This window comes from Bos indicus, chromosome 10 (assembly GCF_029378745.1).
Source record: "Bos indicus isolate NIAB-ARS_2022 breed Sahiwal x Tharparkar chromosome 10, NIAB-ARS_B.indTharparkar_mat_pri_1.0, whole genome shotgun sequence".
Classification (NCBI taxonomy): domain Eukaryota; kingdom Metazoa; phylum Chordata; class Mammalia; order Artiodactyla; family Bovidae; genus Bos; species Bos indicus.
This window is the reverse complement of record NC_091769.1, coordinates 99,725,860-99,752,575: the sequence shown is the minus strand read 5'-3', so window position 1 is coordinate 99,752,575 and position 26,716 is coordinate 99,725,860. Positions and strand designations below refer to the sequence as shown.

The following is a 26,716-nucleotide window of genomic DNA, read 5'->3' as shown; positions in this document are numbered from 1 at the left end:
TGCTTGGTACCAGAGAGGTGACTCACCAAGGGTGATTCATGGCATTCAACAGGATTTGTTTTTTTTTAACCCCCAAAACATTTTGCATGCATGAGTAGAAGAGAACCTTCTAGCCCTTAGTGAACAAGAAAGCTCAGAACTGAGCATTTGGAGCACGGTGAAGTGCATTCCTTCCCTGTCTCCCTTATAGTTCCTCCCGTGGCAATTGAACAGACCGTGAAGAGCTCTCCTTGGACTACTTGCTTTCTGAGAACTTGAAAAACTTGACTCAGAATGTGTGTCTGTGGGAATACAACCAGCACCACCACCAGTCGTACCAAATTCAATGCACTCCACGGTTAAACTTTCTTTTGGGCACGTGTGTGAACTTGATGTCATAAATGCTGGCGTAAGGCAGATTTATGGATGAATGGATGAATGAATTCAAGAATGAGCAAACTGTAACGTGGAGCCTTCCAGCTGTAGGCACGGTGCTAAACTCCACATTGAGATATAGAGAAAGTCTCAAGAGGAAGGGCATCTGTTTGTATTGGGGGCTGGGCAGTCAGGGAGGACTTCTTGGAGGTGGTGATGCATGAAGGGAGTTTTGCAGTGTGAGGAGCCTTTGGACAGATAAAGAGTGGGGGAGAGAAAGGGATCGAGAAGCAAGACCTGTTCCTCTGGGCTTGGCGTGCAGGGGCCTGGGTGCTGCTGGATTTGACTGGGGGAAAGGTTGTGTGTAGGTGTGGTAGCCAGAGTCCAGGGAGAGAGGCAAGCCCCAGGTCCCGGAAGGGAGTCTTCCTGCAAGCCACAGGGCCTGCATATTCTTCTGAAGCTACGTGGTGCCTGGAGAGGAGCTTGGGTGTGCGGTGGACGTGATTAGAGCCCCAACCCGGAGAGCGCCCCCTGGAGGACCGGAGGCTGCCACTGGGATTCAGGTGAGAGGAGGCAGGGACGAAGCTGAGTCAGGGTGGCAGCGGATTCTTCCCTCCTTCTGCCTCCCCTTTTAGACCTTCTTCCCCTTGTCTTGGCTCCTGTCTCTAAAGGATCCCAGAAATGTCACAACACCTTGGTCCCTTCCATCTGATAACACAGCCTGGAGTTTTCAAGGAGGACTAGAAGGAGAGGGCAGTGATTAGACCTGAAGCGAGACCCTTGTCTGGGGCAGGGTTTTGGAGACATGGCTTGGTTCTTTAGTGTGTCTAGGCTGAGCATCACTGCCTTCTTTTTTTTAAAAAAATTTTTATTGGAGTATAGTTGACTTACAGCATTGTGTTCATTTCTGCCGCACAGCAAAGTGAATCAGCTTTACATATACATGTATCAACTTTTTCTTTCAGCTTTTTTCTCCATATGGGTCATTATGGAGCATTGAGCAGTTCCCTGTGCTCTAGAGTAGGTTCTTCTTAGTTATCTCTTTTATATGTAGCAGCGTCTGTGCGTCAGGCCCCGTCTCCCAGTTTCTCCTGTCCCCCTTCTTACCCCTGGTAATTATAAGTGTGTTTTCTACATCTGTACCTCTATTTCTGTTTTGCAGATAAGTTCGTTTGCACCCTTTTTAAAGACTCCACATATAGGTGATATCATATGGTATTTGTCTTTCTCTGTCTGATTGACTTCACTCAGTACCACAATCTCTAGATCCATCGATGCTGCTGCAAATGGCATTATTTCATCCTTTCCTTATGACTGAGTAACATTCCATTGCCTGTATGTGTATCTTCTTATCTTATCTCCATTTCTCTGCTGATGAATATGTAGGTTGCGTCCGTGTGTTGACTATTGTAAATAGCACTGCAATGAACATTGGGATGCATGGATCTTTTCACATGATGGTTTTCTCCACATGTATGTCCAGCAGTGGAATTGCTGGGTCGTATGGTAGTTCTATGCTTAGTTTTTTTAAGGACTCTCCGCACTGTTCTCCACAGTGGCTGTACCAACGTACACCCCCACAGCAGTGTAGGAGTATTTGCTCTTTGATTTTTTTTGATGATGGCCATTGTGACTGGGGGGAGGTTACACCTCACTGTCATTTTGATCTGCATTTCTCTCGTAACTAGACTTTAAAATCAAGACTGTTAGAGTGATCACCGCTGCATTCTCATCAGGGCCAGCTGGATCATGTTTAAGGTGGGGCTGCCACGTGGGAACAGGAAAAGCCAGGTTTGGCTGCCAGGGTACTTGAGATTAGGGCAGCACACGCATCCTGTTGGCTCTTCTCAGAGGCAGGTCACCGGCTGCTGTGACGGCTTCTCCTCCTCTCTCCTCGCCCCTGCCCGTATCTCCCCTCGGGTGCAGCCAGGGAAGCCTTTTGGGGACTCGAGGCTCAGCTTTCCCCGGGGGCTCTTTGGAAGCTCTGAGCTGCCTGTGCTGGTGGCCCTGGAGCAGAGCTAGACCTGGCGGAGGTCGTGGTTGCAGAGGGGAAGCGGGTGTCCCCTGCCTGCCTGCGCGTGCTGCGGTCACAGCTGCACTTTGCATGGGTCGCCAGGCACAGTGCTGCGGCCGCGTGACGGGGTGCCTCCCCGGCGGCTGCGTTCTTTAACCTGCTGCCGCGTGACGGGGTGCCTCCCCGGCGGCTGCGTTTCTTTAACCCCGGGGGTACCACTTGGCCCAGGTGCTGTGGAAGGCTTCCCTGGGCTCAGGGGTCTGCAGCTGGACCCCTGCTCACCAGCTTGTGACAGGCTAGTCAGCGTCACCTCTCCTGGCCTCAGTTCCTCAGCTGTCCGTGGGGGATAGATCGTGACCCTGCCCCGCACAGGTTTTGTGAAGGTGCACTCAGTTCACGCGGGCATGAGTTCTCTGTCTGCTCTCCCATTAAATCTGAAAGCAAGGAGGTGTCTTATTCATTTATCCATCCCCAGTGCCGAGCGTGGGGCCCAGCAGACTCACGTGTTTGTCGACGACCTGTGAATGAATTATGCAGTAAAGTGTATGGGGCAAGGGGAAGCCTGAATAAGACAAAATTACTAAGAACTTGTTCAAACGAGGAGATTCCCACATGTGCCCCCGCATCCTCCCACAGTTAGGTTAAAAAGACGGAATGAGCTACCATTTGTGAGGAAACATTTTAATATGAAGATTAACTGAAGGGACATTGTCTTCCAGCATTTTCTGTCTCATCAAGTCTTGACGGAACTTTTGTTGCCACATCCCTTTCTGTGGAGGTGGTGACGTATGATTGGCGATTACTTTACATGTTAAGTGTTAGTGGCTCAGTTGTGTCTGAGTCTTTGTGGCCCCGTGGACTGTAGCCCACCAGGCTCCTCTGTCCTTGGGATTCTCCAGGCCAGAATACTGGAGTGGGTTGCCAGTTCCTTCTCCAGGGCATCTTCCCGACCCAGGCATTGAACCCGGGTCTCCTGCATTGCAACTGGAAGCTTTACCACCGAGCCACCAGGGAGGCGTCCATTACTGACACATTTTAGATGAAAGTGCTTTTTCCAACTGGAATTTCTTTTAATTTTTTTTAACCTTCCAATTTTATTGAGCTATAATTGACATACAGAACGGTGTGGGTTTAAGGTACACAGCAAAATGATGTGACTTACATACATTATGAAGTGATTACCACAATAAGTTTAGTGAACATCCATCATCTCATGTAGATACAGCATTAAAGAAATAGAAAAAAAAAAGTTTGTTTTTTTTTTTCCATATGGTGAGAACTCTTAGGATTTACTCTTTTGTGTGCAATATAGGGCAGCGACTCATTTTTTAATATTAATTTTGTTTTAGAATTATGTAAACTGTTTATATGTTTCAAAGTGAAGTCTCTGAAGTTTTTTTTTTTTTTTTCTTTTTTACATTTTCCCTGGAAGTTCCTTTTTTCCTAGCTTTCTGTACATACACTCCAGAGGAGAACTGACTTTGAGGTCAGGTTATTCTAATTTTAATCCTGGCTCTGCCACTGTCTAGCCACCTGACCTGGACTCTGCTCTTTAAGCTGTCTGGGTCTCAGTTCCTTTGTCTGTGAAATGGGCATGCCTGATGACCGTGAGACCCATGCAGGCCTCCAGCTGGAGGGCATATTACTGAGCAAGGGCCGGGATGCTCTCTGACACAGGCTGTGGGCCCGCCTCCCGTGGACCGCTTCCAGTCAGGGGTCAAGGCAGCAGGGACCCTAATGGAGATCTCTTCTCAGGATGCAGGACCCTGAGCATGGCTGACTTGGGCTCAAGAGCTCCTTGTCAGCCGTGCTGAGCCTTCCTTAGCCTCAGGTGATCCAGAACTCCCTCGCCCACCCTCCTTCCCACTCTGCCTCAGCGGGATCAGACTCACAGTGTGTCTGCTGGCCCTCTTCGCCTCCTGACTGTGTTTCCCTTAATAAAATTCACACCCCTTTAATCCCCACTTGGCATCTGCTTCTGGGAGGACCTGGGTTCATGAAGGGTGAGAGTACCACGTGTTGAGGACCAAATGGGACGATGTAAACAGAGTGTTCATTGGCGCGACAGGGGCAGAGCAAGCGTGCAGGAAGGGGCAGGGGCTCCTATCACCTGTGCCACCGCCGCCGCCATCACCCACATCTGGCCAGCTCTGCTTCTTTGGTGGCCAGCTCACAAGGCAACTTAGAGCGAGAACAGCTGTGGTTTCTGAGCAGAACAGATGGGTTAATCACAACATCCTTTGTGGGTGTGTTTATATATATAGTCTGGGGCTTCCCAGGTGGCACTAGTGGGAAAGAACCCACCTGCCAACGCTGCAGACATGAGATGCGGGTTTGAGCCCTGGGTTGGGAAGATCCCCTGGAGGAGGGTACAGCAACCCACTCCACTACTCTTCCCTGGAGAATCCCAAGGACAGAGGAGCCTGGTGGGCTACAGTGCACGGGGTCACAAAGAGTCAGACACGACTGGAGTGACTTAGCACGCACACATATGTAGTCCATAGTCAAGGCCATGGTTTTTCCAGTGGTCGTGTGTGGATGTGAGAGCTGGACTATAAAGAAGGCTGAGCACCGAAGAATTGAAGCTTTTGAACTGTGGTGTTGGAGAAGACTCTTGAGAGTCCCTTGGACTAAGGAGATCCAACCAGTCCATCCTAAAGGAGATCAGTCCTGAATATTCACTGGAAGGACTGATGCTGAAGCTGAAACTTCAATACTTTGACCACCTGATGTGAAGAGCTGACTCATTGGAAAAGACCCTGATGCTGGGAAGGATTGGGGGCAGAAGGAAGGGGACGACAGAGGATGAGATGGTTGGATGGCATCACCGACTCGATGGACATGAGTTTGAACAAATTCTGGGAGATGGTGGTGGACAGGAAAGTCTGGTGTGCTGCAATTCATGGGTTGGACACGCAGAGTTGGACACGACTGAGTGACTGAACAACAGCAACAGTCTTTCCAACTCAAGATCTTTAGCTTAATCATATCTGCAAAGTTCCTTTTGCTACGTAAAGTAATGTATTCATTGCTCCCAGGGATGAGAACAGGGGCATCTTTGGGGGCTATTATTTTACTGACCACACAACAAGCAGGGGAGAAATAGAGGAGGTGCTTCAAGAAGTGATATTGTTACCACCCAAATGTTGGCTTTCTCTGCCCATCAGTGCTGAATAAAAATTACTGATACAGAATTTGGAAGAAATAGAAAGATGACTTTAGTCCTCAGCTGGCAGAGGGGGAAACACATCAGGCTAGTGCCTCAGGAACTGTGACCCCATCCTGGGGGAACTGAGACACTGTATGTAGTCTGGGTCATGGTTTCAGGGAAAATGACAAGCCTCAAAGTAATGAAGGTCTTACCTTCTTCTTGTGTGTGTGCCAAGTTGCTCTAGTCACGTCTGACTCTTTGCAACCCCAGGACTGTAGCCCACCAGGCTCCTCTGTCCACAATTCTCCAGGCAAGAACAATGGAGTGGGTTGCCCTGCCTTCCTCCAGGGGATCTTCCCAACCAAGGGATCAAACTCACATCTCTTGTGGCTCCCGAATTGCAGGCAGATTATTTACTGCTGAGCCACCAGGGAAGCCCCTTCTTCTTCTCCTTGCTTTGTTTAAAAAATCATAGCTGGCGTCAGCTAATTGGGTTCATTTGTCTCTGGTTTATTGTCCTGCGGCCTTCTTTCTGAAACGCAGAAAGCTACAAAGAGTGGTCTGCGAAGGGAGCACAGTGAAGGCACAGGATGTAATCAGCATGGAGTTAAATGGTGTTAGGTGCAGGATGTAGCTCAACGCAGAGTTAGGTTAGCTTTGAGGAGAGCCAACTTAGTTATAGACTACAGATTAGGAACAAAGTAAAATCTAGGAGTGATGAGGCCTATTCTGTTTATATTCTTTGTCTTCAATAAAGGGAAAGAAAAGAAAGAAAATCTCATTTCTGAAAGCAAAGCTCATTCCTCTTTCTTCCTTTTCATTGCAACAATATGGAACACCAGACTTACGGGTCGGGAGGTGGGTGAAAGTGGAAGCAAGGAGGTCACTGGTGAGGCGTTTGGACTGGGCCAAGCAGGGTGTGACAGTGGCCTGGGTGAGGCTGTGGCCACGGCGATGGTGAGAGGTGCCAGGCGCCACAGCCGCGGCGATGGTGAGAGGTGCCAGGAGCTGAGGTACAGTGAGGGGGGCGAGTGAATGGGATGGTGAGTGGTGCCAGGCACTGAGATACAGTGAGGGGGGCGAGTGAATGGGATGGTGAGAGGTGCCAGGCACTGAGATACAGTTGGGGGGCGAGTGAATGGGATGGTGAGAGGTGCCAGGCACTGAGATACAGTGAGGGGGACGAGTGAATGGGATGGTGAGAGGTGCCAGGCACTGAGATACAGTGAGGGGGATGAGTGAATGGGATGGTGAGAGGTGCCAGGCACTGAGATACAGTGAGGGGGACGAGTGAATGGGAGATGAGGGCGAAAAGGAAAGAAAGCGGCCCCGGACAAGGCTAGGCGTCTCTGTGGCAACAAGGGCAGGTGCAAATCTGAGTGTAATGTCTTTAGGGAAGGTTGCCTGTGTGCTAATTTGCTTCGGTCATGTCGCACTCTTTGCGACCCCATGGACTGCAGCCCACCAGGCCCCTCTGTCCAAGGGATTTCCTAGGCAAGAATACTGGAGTGGGTTGCCATTTCCTATGCCAGGGGATCTTCCTGACCCAGGGATCAAAGCAGCATCTCTCGCATCTCCTGCCTTGGCAGGTGGATTCTTTACCGCTGGGCCACCTGAGAAGCCCCTCATTTAAGACCAGTGTCGCCTTATTGATTTTCTATCTATATGATCTGTATATCAGTGTAGGTTAGAGTACCCTACTCTTAGAGTATTGTCAATTTCTCTTGTTATGTGCATTAATATTTGCTTTATATATTTAGATGCTCTTGTAGTGGGTACATGTACGTTCATGAGTGTAATATCCTCTTCTTGTGTTGATTCGTTTACCATCATGTAATGCCCTTCCTTGCCTTTTCCTATGACTTTGTTTTAAAGTCTATTTTGTCTGATACGGGTATTGTTACCTCTACGTTCTTGTTGTTACCATTAGCATGACATGTTTTTCTTTCATTCCCTCACTTTCAGTCTCTGTCTGTCTTTAGTTCTGCAGTAAGTCTCTTGTAAGCAGCTTATAAATAGGTCTTGTTTTCTTATCCGGTCAGTCACCCTGTATCTTTCAATTGGAGCATTTAGTTCTCGGACATTTACAGTGACGATGTGTATGTACTCATTGCCATTTTATTGCTTTCTTTCTGGTTGTTTTGATAGTTCTTTCTTGTTCTTTTAGCTCCCTTGCTTGTTTGATGATTTTCTTTCCTGGCATGCTTGTGTTCTTTTCTCTCTTGTTTTTGTGTATTGTAAGTTTTGCCTTGTGGTTACCATGGGATTCTTATATGTTGACCTGCAACTGTGTCCTTTAAGTTCAAACACATCCAAAAAAATCTACATGTTCACTTCTCTTTCACACATTTTTTTTGTTTTTGATGTAATATTTTGCATTTTCATGTTTATCCCTCTGCTGATTATTGTAGCTATACTTGATTTTCCAGCGTTTTTTGTCCTTTAATCTTCGTACTCGCTTACTTAAGTGGTTGATCCTCACACTTTATTATGTACTTTTCTTTACTAATGAGATTTTTTTTCCCTTTATCTATAGATACTTCTTGTTGTAGTCTTTTCTTTTCTGCTTAGAGAAGACCCTTTAACCTTCCTTTTAGGGTTGATTTAGTATTGATGAACTCTTTCAGTTTTTGCTTAACCGAGAAGTTCTTTGTCCCTCCTTCAATTCTAATTGATAATCTTGTTGGGCAGAGTGTTCTAGGTTGCAGGCTTTTCCCTTCCTGCACTTTGAATATGCCACAACACTCCCTTCTTTCCTACAAAGTTTCTGCAGAAAAATCAGCTGATAGCCTTCTGGGGGATCCCTTGTGTATGACTGCTTTTTTTTTCTTGCTGTCTTTAGAATTCTCTCAGTTTTGTTATTTTAATTATATCTTGGTGTCTGTCTGTTTGGGCTCATCTTGTTGGAGACCCTCTGTTCTTCCTGCAGTTGGATGTATGTTTCCTTCTTTAGATTTGGAAAGTTCTCAGTCAGAATTTCTCACAATGTCTTTTCAGCCCCCTTCTCCCTGTCTCTTCCCCTCCTGGGCCCTTTATGATGTGAACGTTGGTTATCCTAGGGATCTCTCACTCTGCTCTCGTTAGAGTGCGCTTTCCTTCCGGCGGTTCAGGGTGACTCCCGCTCTTCTGTCTTCCAGATCCCTCATGCGTTTCTCTGTGCCACCCAGTCTGCTGCTAAGTCCTTCTCGCGTGTTTTTATTTCAGTTATTGTTTTATTTGGTTCTGAGTGGTTCCTTTTCACATTTTGTCGTTCCCTATTAAAATTCTCACTGCGCTTATCTATTTTTTCCCCTAATTCAGTTAGTATTCTTATTACTTATCTTTGAATTTTTCATTTGGTAAATCATTTATTTTGGTTTCAGTAATTATTTTTTCAGGGGTTTTTCTCGTGCTCTTCCAGCGGAGACAAGCTCCCCCTCTCACTTTCCTTATCTCTCTCTATCTTTATGAAATTAGGGAAGGTAGTTCTCTGTTGCCCCTTGTGTTGCAGCATTCCTGTTTGATCTGTGTCTGCCCCGTGGCTTGGGTGGAAGAGCTGGATGTGATGAGAACACAAGTGACATCTTTCCTCGGGTTGTGCCTCCTACCAAGGCAGTAGCTGGGAGTGGAGATGGAGGGGCTGGGCCAGAACAGGTGTGCCCTGGGGCTCCTGTGCCGAGTGCCGTCATCACTCTATGGTGGGCGGGGGGCAGGGTCAGCCTCCAGGTTCTTAAAGCGGAATCTCTGAGGGCTGAGCTTCCAAGCTAGCTCGGCTCGCTTCAAGTGTGCGCTCTCTCCCTCCTCGCACTGGCACCCTCACTCCGGGGGAGCGAGAGGGGCTGTACCAGGCACTTGGTGAGGGCTGGGGTACAGCCTGTGGGGGTCCGGCTGCCGTCAGGGGTCTGGATGTGACCTGCGTCAGTGAGAGCAATGGCTGCCTCTGCCCTGCTCAGGTGCTGCTTCATGTTTGAGCCGCCTCGGTGTCTCACAGCTGAGGTCCTCCTCATAGCAGCTCCCATCCCACCGTGGAGCTGTGATGTGAGACGGGGGGCTGGAATGTTCCCCCGGCTCAGGCTGGCACACACACTGAAGTAGCTGTGGTAGGCCAGTTGGCCAGCTGGCCCCTCTCCGCCCTGCTTTGGGAAGGAGCCAGCAGCAGTGCGCTCCTCTTGAGTGCAGTCCCAGCTTCCCACGGCTTCCTGTTAGTCCCGCCAGCCCTCCAGGGGAGCTCATTTTTTTTTGTAGAACTCCAGGGGCAGAGCCCCCACTATGGGGTTTGAACCACTCACTTCCCAGGGAGAGTCTTCTCCCAGTTTAATCTCCGTTCTCCTCTGAGCCCCCTCCCAGGGGCACAGCTCATAGGGGAGTGAGCTCCATGTCCTCCTCCTATTCCTCCATCTTGATCTGAGAGGCGCTGTGTTTGAGTTGGACCTTCTCCCGTATAGGAAGCTCACCCTTCTGTTGTGACCATAGACCTCAAGGAAAGAACTTTTAAACTTGCCAGATGCTCATATCTTCTGTACACTTGGTATCACCTAGCCCTCAGTGCTTGGACGAATCTGCTGGGTATCCTTTTCCTACTTATTTCCTGTCCAGATTGAACAGTACACTTCTTTTTAAAATATGGTGGTTTGTTGTCTATCTTGAAAGTGAAAGTCGCTTAGTCGTGTCCAACTCTTGGCAACCCCATGGACTATACAGTCCGTAGAATTCTCCAGGCAAGAATACTGGAGTGGGTAGCTGTTTCCTTCACCAGGGGATCTTCCCAATTCAGGGATCACACCCAGATCGAGAGCATTGCAGGTGGATTCTTTACCAGCTGAGCCACAAGGGAAGCCCAAGAACACTGGAGAGGGTAGCCTATCCATCTCCAGCAGATCTTCCTCAAACAGGAATCGAACTAGGGTCTCCTGTATTGCAGGCAGATTCTTTATCAACTGAGCTATCAGGGAAGCCCTAGTCTATCTCACACATTGCTTAACAAGAAAACTGAGGCAGGAGCTGAATGATAAATAACAGAGACATGGCTTTCAGATTTGGACCCTTGTAGAGACATATACACATTTCAGACTCAGTTATTATTATTATTGAAAACTGGAACCCCTGGTGCTCAGCTTTTATCATTCAAGCAGACACCTAGCAACTGATTGAATTCCCTCACTGGGGGCTTGGGGAACCCATGTTGAGCCCTCCCATTTGACAGCCGGCTTGAAAGACGTCTGCGCGGTGACATGGTGTGGGGTGTGTGTTTATAAACGAACTCTCTTCTCCCTCTCGCCCGCCCCGTTTCCCAGTGGCCGTTCCTGCAGCAGCGCCCCCGGCGTGCCCGCCCAAGGCCGCCGCTAACGGGGCTCCGCCGGCGCCTCGCCTCGCCGTGTCCTCCCGAGCCGCGGTCGTAGCCAGGATGGAAGGCGCGGCCCAGGGGGGCCTGCAGACCGTCATGAAGTGGAAGACGGTAGTTGCCATCTTCGTGGTCGTGGTGGTCTACCTCGTCACGGGTGGTCTCGTCTTCCGGGCGTTGGAGCAGCCCTTTGAGAGCAGCCAAAAGAACACTATCGCCTTGGAGAAGGCGGAATTCCTGCGGGATCATATCTGTGTGAGCCCCCAGGAGCTGGAGACGCTGATCCAGGTGAGCAGGGAGGGAGTCCGCCATCGCCTCGCCCGCGGGGGGAAAGGGCGGCCTGGACGTCTGTCTTTCTGGCTCACTGAGCCTTGCCTTTGGTCGAGATACTTCTGGAGGTGAGGGGGGACCTCTCTGGGAGGTGATGTTTGAGTGGAGACCTGTGACAGGGTGCGGGAGAGGGGTCCCCCAGACCACACAGCAGCAGGCTGCGTTCTGCATCACCTGCTCTGGGATGCGGTGCTCAGCGGCCGCAGCAGGCTGAGGGCTTTGGATTGCCAAGTTCAAGGCCACTTATGTAGGCTGATTAACCGTTACATCTGTGTGAGGTGCTGGGTAAGAGGGTGGCCTGGAAGTCAGAGAAAGAATTTTAAGCAAGTAGGAGTGTCTTAACCTGTCCCAGGTGAGTGAGAATGGAGCAGAGAAAAGGCCACCAGAAGTGGGGTGGGGAGGCCGCGAGAGACTTGGAGAGGCTTTGGTGGCTTGTGAGGATGAAGAAGTAAGGACGTCTATGACAGCGATGAGCAAGACGCTGTTTCGCAAATCCACTGTGTGTAAGGCACCGTGCTGGGGCCTCCCTGTACTTTGGATAGGAAGGAAAAAAATATTCAAAAAAGAAACGGAGGTGGAGAACTTTGGCCTCCTGCCTGCCAGGCAGAGGATGCAGAGGTGGGGTGGCGTTGGCAGGGGCGAAGTGAGGCTGGAAGGGAGTGTGGGGAACAAAGAGTCATCTAAGGCGGTATGGTGGGGGGGCGGGGGGAGAGAAACAGGAGGCTTGAGAAGCACCTCAGGCGGAGAGGACCGAGTCCCAGGAAGAGGACAAGGGGGCCGCTGAGAGCCCAGTTGGAGGGCTTCACCGCAGAGGTGACAGAGGGTGAAGCTTCTGAGCTGCGGTTTGGTTTCCAATCTGCACATCCTCCTGAACCATGAGGCGTGGTGGCTGGGGTTTGGCTTCTAACCTGCACACCCTCCTGAACCATGAGGCGTACTGGTGGAGGGTGGTGACACAGAAGCAAGGGAGAGCCCCATTTTTCTGGAGGTTCTCAAGTTTGGAAGGCAGAGGGGTGGAGGAGACAGCTTTCACGGTTCCTTTCGGCCCTGGTGTGACCCACATTAAGTTCTAATGGTAGGAGAATGCTGGAGTGTGTAGCCTATCCCTTCTCTAGCAGATCTTCCCAACCCAGGAATCGAACTGGGGTCTCCTGCATTGAAGACGGATTCTTTACCAACTGAGCTACTTGTGAACCCCAAGAGAAAAACGAAATCATATATCAGTGCACGTGGGCTTCCCAGGCAGCTCAGTGATAAAGAATCCACTTGCCAATGCAGGAGTTGCAAGAGACATAGGTTTGATCCCTGGGTTGGGAGGATCTCCCAGAGGAGGGAATGGCAACCCACGCCAGTATTCTTGCCTGGGAAATCCCATGGACAGAGGAGTCTGGCTGGCTACAGTCCATGGGGTCACGAAGAGTCGGATACAACTTAGCGACTGAGCATGAGCAGCATTTTAATGCATGTATGTAGAATCTATTAATACAAAAATGGTACAGATGAAGCTAGTTCCAGGTTATGAATAGAGATGCAGACACAGCAGTGGGGGGCTGGCAGTGGGGGAGGAAGAGGAGAGGGGGACAGAGTGGGAGGTTAGGATTGACATGCATGTACTACTATGTGTAAAATTGATGTGGGAAGCTGCTCTATAACACAGGGAGCTCAACTCGGGGCTCTGTGATGCCCTAGAGGGGTGGGGTGGGGGGCAGTTGGGCGTATATATGCGTATAACATAAACTGACACAGCATTGTAAAGCAAGTATAATCCAATAACACATTCTAATGGTTACTACACATCAGCTTGTTATAGGAGTCACAAGTCTGGGCCGGCTTCTTTCTTTATCTATTTTCAGCTCCACTGACAGGGAGGGGAATTCTGGGGCCACTTATGATCTGACCCCTTTATTGTCATTATATTCTTTTCTTTGTTAGTATATAATCTTTTAAATGTTTCTCTAATCTGACTTGGTGGTGGTGGTTTAGTCCCTAAGTTGTGTCTGACTCTTGCTAATCCACATCTCCTATATTGGTAGGCTGATTCTTTACCACTGAGCCACCTCAGACTTGACTCTTAAGTTTAATAGAAATATACATTTTCCTTCTGGGACTGCATATGACTTCATACTATGTCCCACAATTTTTATTAAAAAAAATAAAACCTTACAATTTAAAAAGATAAGGGCAGTGTTTCCTACCACTCTTTCTTAGATGGACTTGTCTTTTTTTTCTCCTTTCATGGGAACATACAAACAGTTTTGTGATGGTGAGAGTGTTGTGCTAATCTGTTTAGCACAGGTTTAAGGCTCAAATTGCTGTAAAGAATGGAGGACATAATTCTGGAGTAATTTTAAGTAAGGGATTATACATTTTGCATTGATGTGTAATGGGACCCTTTTTATTTAGTTGCCGTACATGTAATAATCTAATAGGAGGCCTGGATTGAATCTGGACTCATGCCTGAATTTTCCTTCCTTAGACAGTGAGACATTGGGGAAAGGGATCATGTCTTATTATCTTTGCATCCACATGTAGCCTCTGCGTGGCTTTGCATCTAATTATTACCCAAGAGAGAGATGCTTTTGGAATGAGATATCAAAGGAAATCTCTAACAGTGGTGACGCCACGAGGTATCTGAGCTTATTCATGCGTTCCTTTATTAACTCAGTAGTTCCCTATTGTCCGCTCTTTGGTTTTTTCCTTTATGAAAGAATTCAGAGGCTAGAATGAAGGACAGGATGACAGAGGTAGTTCTGGTGTTGCCGTTAAGACCCATCCTTTGACTTCAAAAGTTCCTCTGTGAAATGAGGGGTGTGTGTGTGTGTGCCCATGAGATCATTTTTATAACAATTTAAAAATCTACCCTTTGTTAGGTATCCATGGTGAGTTAGGCACCTTCTATCCATCAATTCATTTAATCTCTCCAATAACATTCTAAGTTGGTACTACTCTACGCATTTCACAGGTAAAGAAACTGATGCTAAAAGAGGTTGAATACCTTTCCAACCATCAATGTGGCAGAGCTGAGATTCAAAGTGAGGTTTACCTGACTCTTCCTTGCCTCACCCGATGAGTATTTAGCCCTTTAAGTAGTTCTTGCTTGATCATTAGCTTCAGTTCAGTTGCTCAGTCGTGTCCGACTGTTTGCGACCCCATGAATTGCAGCACGCCAGGCCTCCCTGTCCATCACCAACTCTCGGAGTTCACTCAGACTCACGTCCATTGAGTCAGTGATGCCATCCAGCCATCTCATCCTCTGTCGTCCCCTTCTCCTCCTGCCCCCAATCCCTCCCAGCATCAGGGTCTTTTCCAATGAGTCAACTCTTCGCATGAGGTGGCCAAAGTATTGGAGTTTCAGCCTCAGCATCGTTAGCTTAATTCTCTCTTAAATATTTGCTTCATGTTTAATGCTTTCCAGAATTTTAGCAGAGTCAAAAAGCGTTGGATTTCCTTGCTCTCTAACAGAAAACATTTCTTTTTCCACCCCCCTTTATATGCATAGACTGTCAGTCCTGGATATGGGACGCTTTAAGATCTCCATCTGCTGTGGTGTAAGTGTTTATACCTGTGTTTGTCTACAGTTTTTGAAAGCTAAGTAGTTAAAATACTGAACCTATGTCAATTAAGAATCACATTATTGGGGCTTCCCTGGTAGCTCCGTGGTAAAGAATCTGCCTGCCAATGCAGGGGACACAGGTTCAGTCCCTGATCCGGGAAGATCCCACATACTGTGGAGCAACTAAGCCCATGTCCCACAGCTGTTGAGCTGGTGCTCGGGAACCCGGGACCACGATTCCTGAGCCCTTGCAAGACAACTGCTGAAGCCCGTGCTCCGCTGCAAGAGAAGCCACTGTAATCAGAAGCCCCTGCAGCCCAGTTAGGAGCCCTGGCCCGCCGCACCTAGAGAAAAGCCTGCACAGCAATGGAGACCCAGCACAGCCAATAATCATAACAATAAAGAATCAAATTATTATGCGCTGTTCTCAGTTCACTGCTTCCTTCATAGGCTGCAGGTGGCAACACCTTAGGACCAGGGAGCATCCTCTCACTTTCAAGCATCCTCTGGGCAGCGCTCTCTGGAGTGCGCATAAGAAGCACGCTGTTTAGGAGGGCTTTCAGGATGCTGGGAAATAGTATTATTGTATCTCAGTGATACTTTTATCTAATAGGGAAAAGGTCAGATTGATGGTATTTATCTGATGGTGTCGGGACTCTCGGCTGAATTGAGTGAACCACTCATAGAGCTAATTTGGAAGGTGTGCTGCTGCTGCTGCTGCTGCTGCTAAGTCGCTTCAGTCGTGTCCAACTCTGTGCGACCCCATAGACAGCAGCCCACCAGGCTCCCCCGTCCCTGGGATTCTCCAGGCAAGAACACTGGAGTGGGTTGCCATTTCCTTCTCCAACGCATGAAAGTGAAAAGTGAAAGTGAAGTCGCTGAGTCTTGTCTGACTCTTAGTGATCCCATGGACTGTGGCTCACCAGGCTCCTCCGTCCATGGGATTTTCCAGGCAGGAGTGCTGGAGTGGGGTGCCACTGCCTTCTCCGAATTTGGAAGGTGTAATTCATATTATTAATAATAACAAACACAGAGCAGTCTGAACAGTTTGAGTGGTAGTCGCTCCGTCCTGTCTGACTCTATGTTCCCCCATGGACTGCAGCCCTTCAGGCCCCTGTCTCCATGGGATTCTCCAGGCAAGAATCCTGGAGTGAAGATGCCAGTCATTGGGATCTTCCCAACCCAGGGATTGTACCCAGGTCTCCTGCATTTCAGGCAGATTCTTTACTGTCTGAGCCACTGGAATAGCCTAACCCCCATGAGATGCCTGGATAGCTTAAAAGACCTATAGCTGGGGAGGGGTTTTTTGGGGGTACCGGCAGACTGCAGAGGAGACAGATGGGTCACCATCCCTGACCTCGATGCTGTTATGGAGGAGACTATCTGATTAATAGATTCATCTGTGCGGTCTTTACATTGCTACTGAACTTCCGTTATATCAGGTCACAGGCTAGATGCTGGGGATAGGAAACAGGAGAATAAAATGTGCCTCGAGCAAGTTACAAACCTCTCCATGATTCTGTTTCATTATCAATAAAGTGTGCCCCAAACCCCTCACCCTTAGGGCTTGAGAGGATTAAATTCTGTGATTCATGAGAAGGGCTTTGAACTGTGCTTGGCATGTGGTGAGTATTCCAAAAAAAAAAAAGGTAGATATTGCTGCTGCTGCTGTTTATAGTGTTATTCAAGGGGCTCAGAATTTTAAGCAGTGGTTCCTAATGGGGAGTAGGTTGCCTCTGGCGGGGAGGCGCATCTCTCAATGTCTGGAGACATTTTCTGTGTCACTGCTGGAGAGATGGTGCGGGAGGTTAGTGGGGAGAGGCCAGGGATGCTGCTAAAGACCCAGCCCACTCATCACAAGGAATCATCCAGTCTCACATGGCAGGAGACTGGGCAACCATGGAGGAAGAGGCGTGTCAGCCAGTAACTGGAGCTCACTGGAGTGGAGGCATTTCCCCCCCAGTTTTATTGAGATATAGTTAACGTATATCCCTGTATAACTTTAAGGTGTGCAGCATAATGGTTTGAGTGTTTATTGCGAAGCGACTACTGTAAAAAGTTGAGCGGGCCTCCATCATCTCATATAGGTCCACAGAGAGAAACTTTTTTCCTTGTGGCAAGACCTCTTAGATTTCCTATCTTACAGCTCTCATCTATACCAAATTGCAGTGTTCACTGTAGCCATCAAACTGTACCTTCCCTTCTGAGGACTTAAAACTGGAAGTCTGCAGCTTTCCAGCACCTTCCTGCAACTCCCCTTCCCCCACCCCCATCTCTAATATTTTTCTCTATGAGTTTTTTTTTTTTAAAAAAAAAAAACATTTCACAAATAAGTGAAATCACGCAAACATTTGTCTTTCTCCATCTGATGTATTTAACTTAGCATAATGTCCTTAAGGTCCATCTGTGTTTGTGCAAACGGCAGGATTTCCTCGTCTTTTGATGGCTGAATAATATTCCATGATACCTGCCTCTGTCTGTGTGGACTTCTGCATCCATTCACCTGTCAGTGGCCACTTAGATTGCTTCCACGTCTCGCCGCTTGTAAGCGATGCTAGGAGCGTGGGGTGCAGACAGCTTTTCTGGTTGTTGTTTATGTTTCCTTTGGATGTATTCCCAGAAGTGGAATTGCTGGATCATATGGTAATCCTATTTTTGATTTCTGAGGAAGCTCGTACTGCTTTCTGTGGCGGCTGTGCCAGTTTCCGAGCCCGTGACTGGTGCCCGAGATCCCTCTTCTCCACATTCCTGCCGGCATTGTCATCCCTTATGCTTTGGATGATGGCTGGCGTGGCGTTCCGTGAAGCGTGTGCACAGTGGGAGCCCGCGGAGGCCAGCAGAGGTCAGGAAGGACTTGGTGGTATTTGTCTCTTTGGGTCCCTGTGGCGATCATGTGAGGACTGTCTGTTGTGCCACTTCCAGAGGAGAACGCTGAGGCAGCCTGAGGTGCAGCTGCACGCTCAGGTGAGCTGGAGGATCCCGGCTTTACTCCTGGCAGTCTGACCCGCGTGCCCTTCCCTCATACCCAGTGTGTTGGAGCAGAGACCTGGAATGTGGGAAGGATCCGTTCAGAACTTGCTCCGAGGGCATCCCGCCAGCCTGGGGGTCCCTGGAGGCGGCTGCAGGTGGTCCACGTGCCCGGAGTGGGGAGGTGTGGGAGAGCTGATGGGGGACGGGGCTGGACCTGAGAGGTGGTCGGAGAGGCTAGCCAAGGAGTTCGGGCTTCCTGCTACAGGCAGTGGGGACTCGCTGAAAGATTCAAGAAAGTTGTGACATGACGGACGTTTTCTGTTGGAGAGGCAGCCATGATGTCGGGTTGGAGGAAGGAGAAGCTGGAGGAAGGAGGAGTCGTTTGGAAGAATACTGGGCCCTCGCAGGTGGGCCGTGCCGAGATGACAGTGGATGAGGCTGCATTTAAGGGAGTCTGACAAGGCTGACTTGAAAACGACTCATTTCTCATCCAGCAAGGGTCTAGAGGGCCTGCCCTGGGCCCGCACCCCTCCTCCAAGCGGAGGCCAGGCGGGTCGCGTGGCGCGGCCGGCGGCACCCGCGCTCGAGCCACTGTCCCGTGCTAAGGCTCTCTTTCCGCTCACGGGCTGTGTGACCTGGGTGAGAGGTGGCATCACCGCAGCCCCAGCTTTTCTTTCTGTAGAATGAAGATGGTGAAGACAGAGTCCGCCTTTTAGGGAGCTCTGAGGATTAAACAGAAAAGCTCAGCCACTCTGAGCTATGGTGACTGCTACTATTTGTTTCTTAGGGAAGACAGGAAAAAAAGAAGTTTAGAAAGCCCCTCAACCATGTGCATCTGGGGGTTTTCTGTTCAAGGAAAAGAGAAGCAAGCTCTTGAAACGCCCAGTGGGGCTTCAGATCCTAAATTTCCTAACTGACCAATGTCGATTTGCTTCGCCTGTTCACGTGTCAAGTCTGTGTCGCAGAGACGACTCTCCCGAGCGCTGAGCTGGGCTGCTGAGTCCATTTGCTGAGTCGCTGTGGCCGGAGCCCAGGGAAGCCGCCTGGCAGCTTTGTGTGTCCTCTCAGGGACTTACCCCGCCCCCAAGATCATCACTTTTACCAGCAACTTTGGTGGGGTCGCTTGGCCTCAGGTGATTCAGTAGACACCAAGCTGGCTTTGTGGCCTTGATTCCCCTTGACTGTTCCCCTGTGGGGCCCAGGACACGCGTGGGAGAACCTCAGGGACCGGAGATGGATCGCAGCCCCAGGGAGCGGGTCACCGGGACAGTGGGCTGACTGGTGACCACAAAGTCACTGGTCCTGAGTGAGAGCTGCGGTCCTCCGGGCCTGACGGCTGTTCATCCCTCAGGGAGAAACGTCCACCTTCTCGTTTGTTCCCCGGGGCAAGGCCGTTAACCCAAGCTGGGCCTCAGCAGCTCAGTCTGCAGAGCACACACAAGACCCGTCTATCTGTGGACTCTTGTCCCTGAGACCCGGTGAGAGACTCTGCAGACGACAGCATTGGGAAGTTTCCTGTGGAGCTGTGGTCACCATAAAAAATAGCTACTGTTTATTGGTGGTTTCCCTTCCTCTAGGCTTGTTCTAAGTACTTTAATCCTTAAACCCTTGCAACAGACCTTCAGGTAGGATCTATCATCATCATTCAGTTTCCTGGATGAGCAACAAAATTCTGAGAAGTTAAGCAACTTGCCCAAGGCCACCCAGCAAATAAGTGGTTAAACTGGGATTTGAGCCTTGGAATGCCAGACTCCAGAGACCAGACATCTAACCACTGTGCTAGACTGCTCACTTGTGTCAAAGGTCTGCATCCTCCATACAGTGTCTGTGCTTTTTCTTAAACCTTTTGCTCCAAGGAAAAGACTGGAGGGAGAAGGAGACGTTTTTAGCTGATGTGGTACTGTGGTCCAGTTTCTGAGTCATGTTGACTCTTTGCAGCCCCATGAACCGCAGCACTGTCCTGCGCTGCCTCCCAGAGTTTGCTCTATTCTTGTCTATCGAGTCGGTGATGCCATCCAACCGTCTCATCCTCCATCGTCCCTTTCTCCTCCTGCCCTCAATCTTTCCCAGCATCAGGGTCTTTTCCAATGAGTCAGCTCTTCCCATCAGGTGGCCAAAGTATTGGAGCTTCAGCATCAGCATCAGTCCTTCCAATGAACACCCAGGACTGATTTCCTTTAGGAGGGACTGGTTGGATCTCCTTGCAAGTCCAAGGGACTCTCAAGAGTCTTCTCCAACACCACAGTTCAGAAGCCTCAGTTTTTCAGCACTCAGCCTTCTTTATGGTCCAACTCTCACCTCTGTACACGACTATTGGAAAAACTATAGCTTTGACTGTATGGGCCTTTGTTGGCAAAATGACGTCTTTGCTTTTTAAAACACTGTCTGGGTTTGTCCTGACTTTCCTTTCAAGCAGCAAGCATTTTTTAATTTCATGACTGTGGTCACTGTCTACAGTGGCTCTGGAGCCCAAGAAAAGAATATCTGTCACTGGCTTCCACTTTTGCCCTTTTATTTGCCATGAGGTGATGGGACCAGTTGCCATGATCTTAGTTTTTTGAATGTTGAGTTTCAGGCCAGCTTTTTCACTCTCCTCTTTCACCCTCATCAAGAGACTCTTCATTCCTCTTCTGCCATTAGAGTGGTATCATCTGTATGTTTGAGGTTGCTGATATTTCTCCTGGCAATCTTGATTCCAGCTTGTGCTTCATCCAACCCAGCAGTTCGAATGATGTGCTCTGTATAGAAGTTAAATAAGGAGGGTAATATACAGCCTTCTCCTACACCTTTCTCAAGTTCGAACCAGTCAGTCACAGGACTGTAGCACTCCACATGTGGCCTGTTGTGTGTTCAAAGAAGGAGGTATCAAGGAAGGAAAAGACCATGAGCCCCTTACCCCATTAAACCTAGAACTACTTTTCCTATTGCAGGGCTGGGGCCGCCCCTCCTCATTTGGAGTATTGGGAGGAGGGGGTGAGATAACCCACATAGGTGCTCGGCAGAACTCCCAGCACAGAGTTGGTGTTTAGGAAACAGTATTTCCTACCCCCTGTTCCAGCTTTCGTCTCCAAGGCCAAGTGCAGGGAACGGAACTGTGGATGATAAGCGCACCTGGACGGCTTGCCTTGCTTTGGCAGGTGAATAAGACACACTGAGCAGGTCTTTGAAGTCATCGTTCCCACCAGCTCTGTTGGAGAGTCACTTCACTGCAGGAGCATCTTACCCTCTGGGCTCTCACACACCACCAGTGCTTACTTCTCTGCCTCCGGCAGAGTTGTTTTGGAAGCTTCCCCTCGTGACTTGTCGGGAAGGAAGCAGTGGAACATCCATCCTCTGGAGCCATCAAGACACAGAATCATGGGGCGACTTCCCTGACTGGCAGGGGAGGGAGATCCGGTCTGCATGGGTGAGGGTCTGCAGTGGTCACTTTTCAGGCCATGAATACATTTAAAGACTTTGAGTGTCTTCAGTGTGTCTGGTATGGTCACGGGGCTGTGGTTTCTCCTGGAAATGGCCCTGCTGAAGGGAGTGGTGTTTCACGGGAGTGGATTTAGCGTTGGATAACTAAGACAGTAAAGAATCTGCCTGCAGTGCAAGAGACATGGGTTCGATCCCTGGGTCGGGAAGATCTCCTGGAGAAGGAAATGACAACCCATTCCAGAATTCTTGCCTGGAGAATCCCATGGACAGAGGAGCCTGGCGGGCTACAGTCTATGGGTCACAAAGAGTCAGACATGACTGAGGGGCTAACTGAGGTGCTCACAGGGAGGACCTAGGACTTTCCCGGTCGTGGCACAAGCAAGAAAGATCCCTCTCTCTCTGGAGAGTGTCTTCACGGCAACTTGTGTGAATCCCACCCCCAGTGGGCAGGTTACCTCGCTGTCCAGAGGGTTGACTTCTGTCCCCGGCACACTTCAGTCCCCGTCTTGTCGAGTTGCTTCACCCTCAGAACCCTCAGGGCCTTCTCTGCATGCTGGTTCTTTCTGGAGAAAGACTGCAGCTTCCCACGGCCTGCCGTGGGCTGGCTCTGGAATTCCCGGGAGGTGGGAACCTTGGGGGTGGGGTCCCTCCTCGTCCTGCTGGGGGTCCCCCTCCTGGACTGGTTCAGTGCCTTTTTCTGTTGGTGAGCAGGATCCTTGCCACTGGGTTTCACTTTGTGGTTGCGGAGGGTTTTTTATTCTTTGGTAATAAATGCCTAGAGCCTTGGCTCGTTTCCTCAGTGCTGAGGCCTCAGGCTCGATTTGGTGGCTATTGTTTGACACCATTGGTGGGGCCCTGACTGTGCACAGGCTCGGGGCCAGGCTGTTCCTAACCTCGTATTTTCATTCCTCATTATCCCGAGGGGTAGCTACTGTTACCGCCCACATTTGCTGATGCTACGGGCCCTGGGTAAGTCCTCTCAACTAGCTGGTGGCAAAAGTGGGTATGGAATCCAGATTTCCTGACTCCAGAGCCTACGCTTTCTCTCTCTCTTTTAATTTTATTTATTTTTTTAATTGGCGGAAACTTGCTTTACAATGTTGTTTTGGTTTCTGCTGTACAACAATGAGAATCAGTCATCACTATATACACACACATCTCTCTTCCCTCCCGAGCCTCCCACCATCCTGCCCCTCCGGGTTGTCGCTGAGCACCAGGCTGGGCTCCCTGGCTTATTTAGCAACCCCCCACTAACTGGTTTATACATGGTAGTGTACAGATGTCGATGCTAATTTCTCAGTTTCTCCCACCCTCACCTTCCCCAACAACTGTGTCTCCAGATCCATTCTCTGCTAGGTTCATCAGCACCATTTTTCTAGGTTCCATATACATGTGCTAATATATGGTGCTTGTTTTTCTCTTACTGACTCACTTCACTCTGTATAAGAGGCTCTAGGTTCATCCACCTCCCTACAACTGACTCAAATTTGTTCCTTTTAATGGCTGAGTAATAATATTCCATTTGTATAAATGCACTACAACCTCTTTATCCATTCATCTGTTGATGGACATCTAGGTAGCTGCCATATCCTGGCTGTTGTAAATATTGTTGCAGTGAACATTCAGTTCAGTTCAGTCGCTCAGTTGTGTCCAACTCTTTGCGACCCCATGGACTGCATGCAGCATGCCAGGCCTCCCTGTCCATCACCAACTCCTGGAGTTTACTCAAACTCATGTCCATCGAGTTGGTGATGCCATCCAACCATCTCATCCTCTGTTTTCCCCTTCTCCTGCTGCCTTCAATCTTTCCCAGCATCAGGGTCTTTTCCAGTGAGTCAGTTCTTTGCATTAGGTGGCCAAAGTATTGGAGTTTCAGCTTCAGCATCAGTCCTTCCAAAGAACACCCAAGACTGATTTCCTTTAGGATTGACTGGTTGGATATCCTTGCAGTCCAAGGGACTCTCAAGAGTCTTCTCCAACACCACAGTTCAAAAGCATCAATTCTTCAGTGCTCAGCTTTCTTTATAGTGCAACTCTCACATCCATACATGACTACCTGAAAAACCGTAGCTTTTACTAGACAGACCTTTGTTGGCAAAATAATGTCTCTGCTTTTTAATATGCTGTCTGTGTTGGTCATAGCTTTTCTTCCAAGGAGTAAGCGTCTTTTAATTTCATGGCTGCAGTCACCATCTGCAGTGATTTTGGAGACCAAGAAAATAAAGTCTCTTACTGTTTCCACTGTTTCCCCATCTATATGCCATGAAGTGATGGGACCATGATCTTAGTTTTCTGAATGTTGAGTTTTAAGCCAGCTTTTAAACTCTCCTCTTTCTCTTTCATCAAGAGGCTCTTTAGTTCTTCTTCACTTTCTGCCCTAAAGGTGGTGTCATCTGTATATCTGAGGTTATTGGTGTTTCTCCTGGCAATCTTGATTCCCGCTCATGCTTGGGGTACACGTATCTTTTAGAACTGTGGTTTTCTTACATTATATACCCAGTAATGGAATTGCTGGGTCATATGGTTGATTTACTCCTAGTTTTTTTAAGTCATCTCCATGCTGTTCTCCGTAGTGGCCGTACCAGTTTACATCCCTACCGGCGGTGCAGGAGGTTCCCTTTTCTCCATGTCCTCTCCAGCATTTATTGTTTGTTGACTCTTTGAAGATGGCCATTCTGACTAGTGTGAGGTGATGCCTCACTGTGGTTCTGATTTGCACTTTTCTAATGGTGAGTGATGTTGAGCATGTTTGCATGGGTTTATTGGCCATCCATATGTCTTCTTTGAAGAAGTGCCCATTTTTTGACTGGGTTGTTTGTTTTTCTGATATTGAACTATGGGAGCTGCTTATATATTGTATAGATTAACCCTTTGTCAGTCGCTTCATTTGCAATTATTTTCTCCCGTTCTAGGGGTTGTCTTTTTATCTTTTTTATGGCTTCCTTTGGTGTTTGAAAACTTTTAAGTTTTATTAGGTCCCATTTGTATATTTTTGTTTTTATTTCCATTAATCTAGGAGGTGGACCAGAGAAAATCTAGCTGCAATTTATGTCAAAGAGTGAGCTGCCTGTGTTTTCCTCTAAGAGTGTTATAGTTTCTGCTCTTACATTTAGGTCTTTAATACATTTTGAGTTCCTTTTTGTGTATGGTGTTAGGAAGGGTTCTAATTTCATTCTAGTACATGTAGCTGTCTAGTTTTCCCAGCACCACTGATTGGAGAGGCTCTCTTTTCTCCACTGTATATTCTTGCCTCCTTTGTCAAAGATAAGGTCCCCATAGGTGAGCCCATGCTCTATCCTTGACTTGACACAATGGTGTTGAAGAATGTGTAATTGTATCAGGAGAAATTCCTCCTGACTAAAGGAAAACCCACTTAAACCACAGGATCGGAGAGCTCCTTCCTGAGAGTCAGGGCTTGCCTTCCGACCCAGAGCTCCCTCCCAACATACAGAGAGCATCTGTGCCAGGGCCAGGGGCTGGGTTGTGGGCTCTGGTCTAGAGACTCATTTCTCTAGTCGAGGAGGAGTTAATCTGTGGTGTGAGCAGCTGCAGGAGAGACTGGGCAGGATGCTGTGGTCCTGGGCATGGACCTTTGACGTTGTCATGGTGACCGAAGCTACTATTCTGCAGACAAAAGGCCAGAGATCTTGAGCTGTCAAACTTTCTCCCCACAAGCAGGAGCTGTTGGTTAATCTGCATGACCCATGAACACTCCCCAAGGCTGTGACATTTATCATTCTCTTCTGCCCCAAATCACTCACTCACTCATTCATTCATTAATTCAACAAATCTTTTGATTGCTTGCTGTATGCCAGACTCGATGCTAAGTACTGGGGACATGATAGTGAATAAAAGGCAGACATGATCCCCAACGTCTTGGAGCTTATAACTAGGATGGTCAAACATCTCAGCTTTTGTAGCCCTGGAATAATTGTGAATAGCACCCCTTTTCCTTTCAAAAGTTTCTCTGTTTCAAAGATAAATTACATGGTCACCCTGCTGATTGGTAATGGGAGAGGCCAATCTTATGCCAATCGTCACATAGATAGGTATAAATAAAGACAGATAGAAATCAACTCTGAATATTCACTGGAAGGACTGATGCTGAAGCTGAAACTCCAATACTTTGTCCACCTGATGTGAAGATCCGACTCATTGGAAAAGACCCTGATGCTGGGAAAGATTGAAGGCAGGAGGAGAAGGGGGACGACAGAGGATGAGATGGCTGGATGGCATCACCGACTCAATGGACAAGAGTTTGAGCAAACTCTAAGAGATGGTGGAGGACCGGGAAGCCTGGTGTGCTGCAGTCCATCAGGTTGCAAAGAGTCGGACAGGATGGAGTGACTGAACAACAGCAACAAAAACCAGATGTAGGCTGCAAAAGCAAAGTAGCTGGAGCTGGGAGGCATGTGAGCAGAACTGACTCAGCAGACGGGAAGCGGGAGCTGAAGGTTGGGCCCCGTGGTGGAAGGAGGCCAGGATGTCTGGGAACTCGGGAGGAGGGGAGTGTTGTGGCCAGAGTTCTGTTGGCAACGGGAGACGGACATTGGACACAGGTAGTGGCGAAACCCCACCAGGGCCTGATGTTGGATTTTATCGTGAGAGCCCTGACTGTTTCAGGCAGCAGGTGACATGACCCAATCAATCAGCCCACTGCCATTTTGGCCCCTCACATAAAACTGGAGCGTAGCGGCCATAGTAATGAGCTGGATTTTAGTCATCCAGTCATCCATTCCTCAGCTAAACATTTACGGAGTGCCACCTATGGCACTTTGCTAAGTGTTCTGCTCTGGATTTCTGAACTGTTGTATCCTCAGAGGTGACAAAACTTAGGTCCAGGAAGAACCCTTCACGAACCCCCAGCCCCTGTCCATGGTGGTAGTCCCCTGCTTGGCCTGGAAGTATCAGATACTCACATTCGCCTCTGTGCTAGACTATGGGTCTTCCCTGGTGGCTCAGACAGTAAAGAATCTGTCTGCAGTGCAGGAGACCTGGGTTCAATCCCTGAGTCAGGAAGAAATCCTGCAGAAGGGGCTGGCTACCCACTTCAGTATCCTTGCCTGGAGAATCCCACGGACAGAAGAGCCTGGCAGGCTAGAGTCCCTGGGATCCTGAAGAGTCGGACACAACTGAGTGACCAACACTTATAGACTCTATTGGCTCTTCATCATTTTCCCACCAGTCTCTTTTCCAGGTTTGTGAGCTTTTTGAGGCTGGGGCTATGTCTTTTATCAATATATCCCTTATGCCTGGCACAGTGGCTGGTCCGTGGCAGATGCTCGCAGTTGAATGAGTGGTGCTTATGTATCTGTTTTGGAGACCAAGAGCCCTTCGTTTAGGACCTTCCCAGAAGTGAATTGGAAAACCAATTTCTTTCTGTGTGCTCGGAGACCTTTCCTTCCAGTCAGGTCGTCCAGAGTACATGTCTGTGTTCTTTATGCATGAGCAGACTCTTTGGTGTTGAAAGCCCCAGAGTTTTACATACTTAGGAACATGACGATTTTAGAGAAAGAATGACTCCTAAGACAGGCACTCAGCAGCCTGTGGAAATCCTTGCTGTGAGCCGAGTTCACAGCAGGATCAGCCTTTTCCTTCTGTGAC

General features: G+C 48.8%; 1 protein-coding gene across 1 annotated transcript in view; it reads left to right on the top strand.

The window, feature by feature from the left end:
* Positions 1-26,716, top strand: part of KCNK10 (potassium two pore domain channel subfamily K member 10) — a 161,394-nt gene that overhangs the window by 60,170 nt on the left and 74,508 nt on the right. The window contains exon 2 of the mRNA XM_019969363.2: positions 10,793-11,127. Coding sequence (XP_019824922.2) covers positions 10,793-11,127 — 335 coding nt within the window. The remainder of the gene's footprint in view (positions 1-10,792; positions 11,128-26,716) is intronic.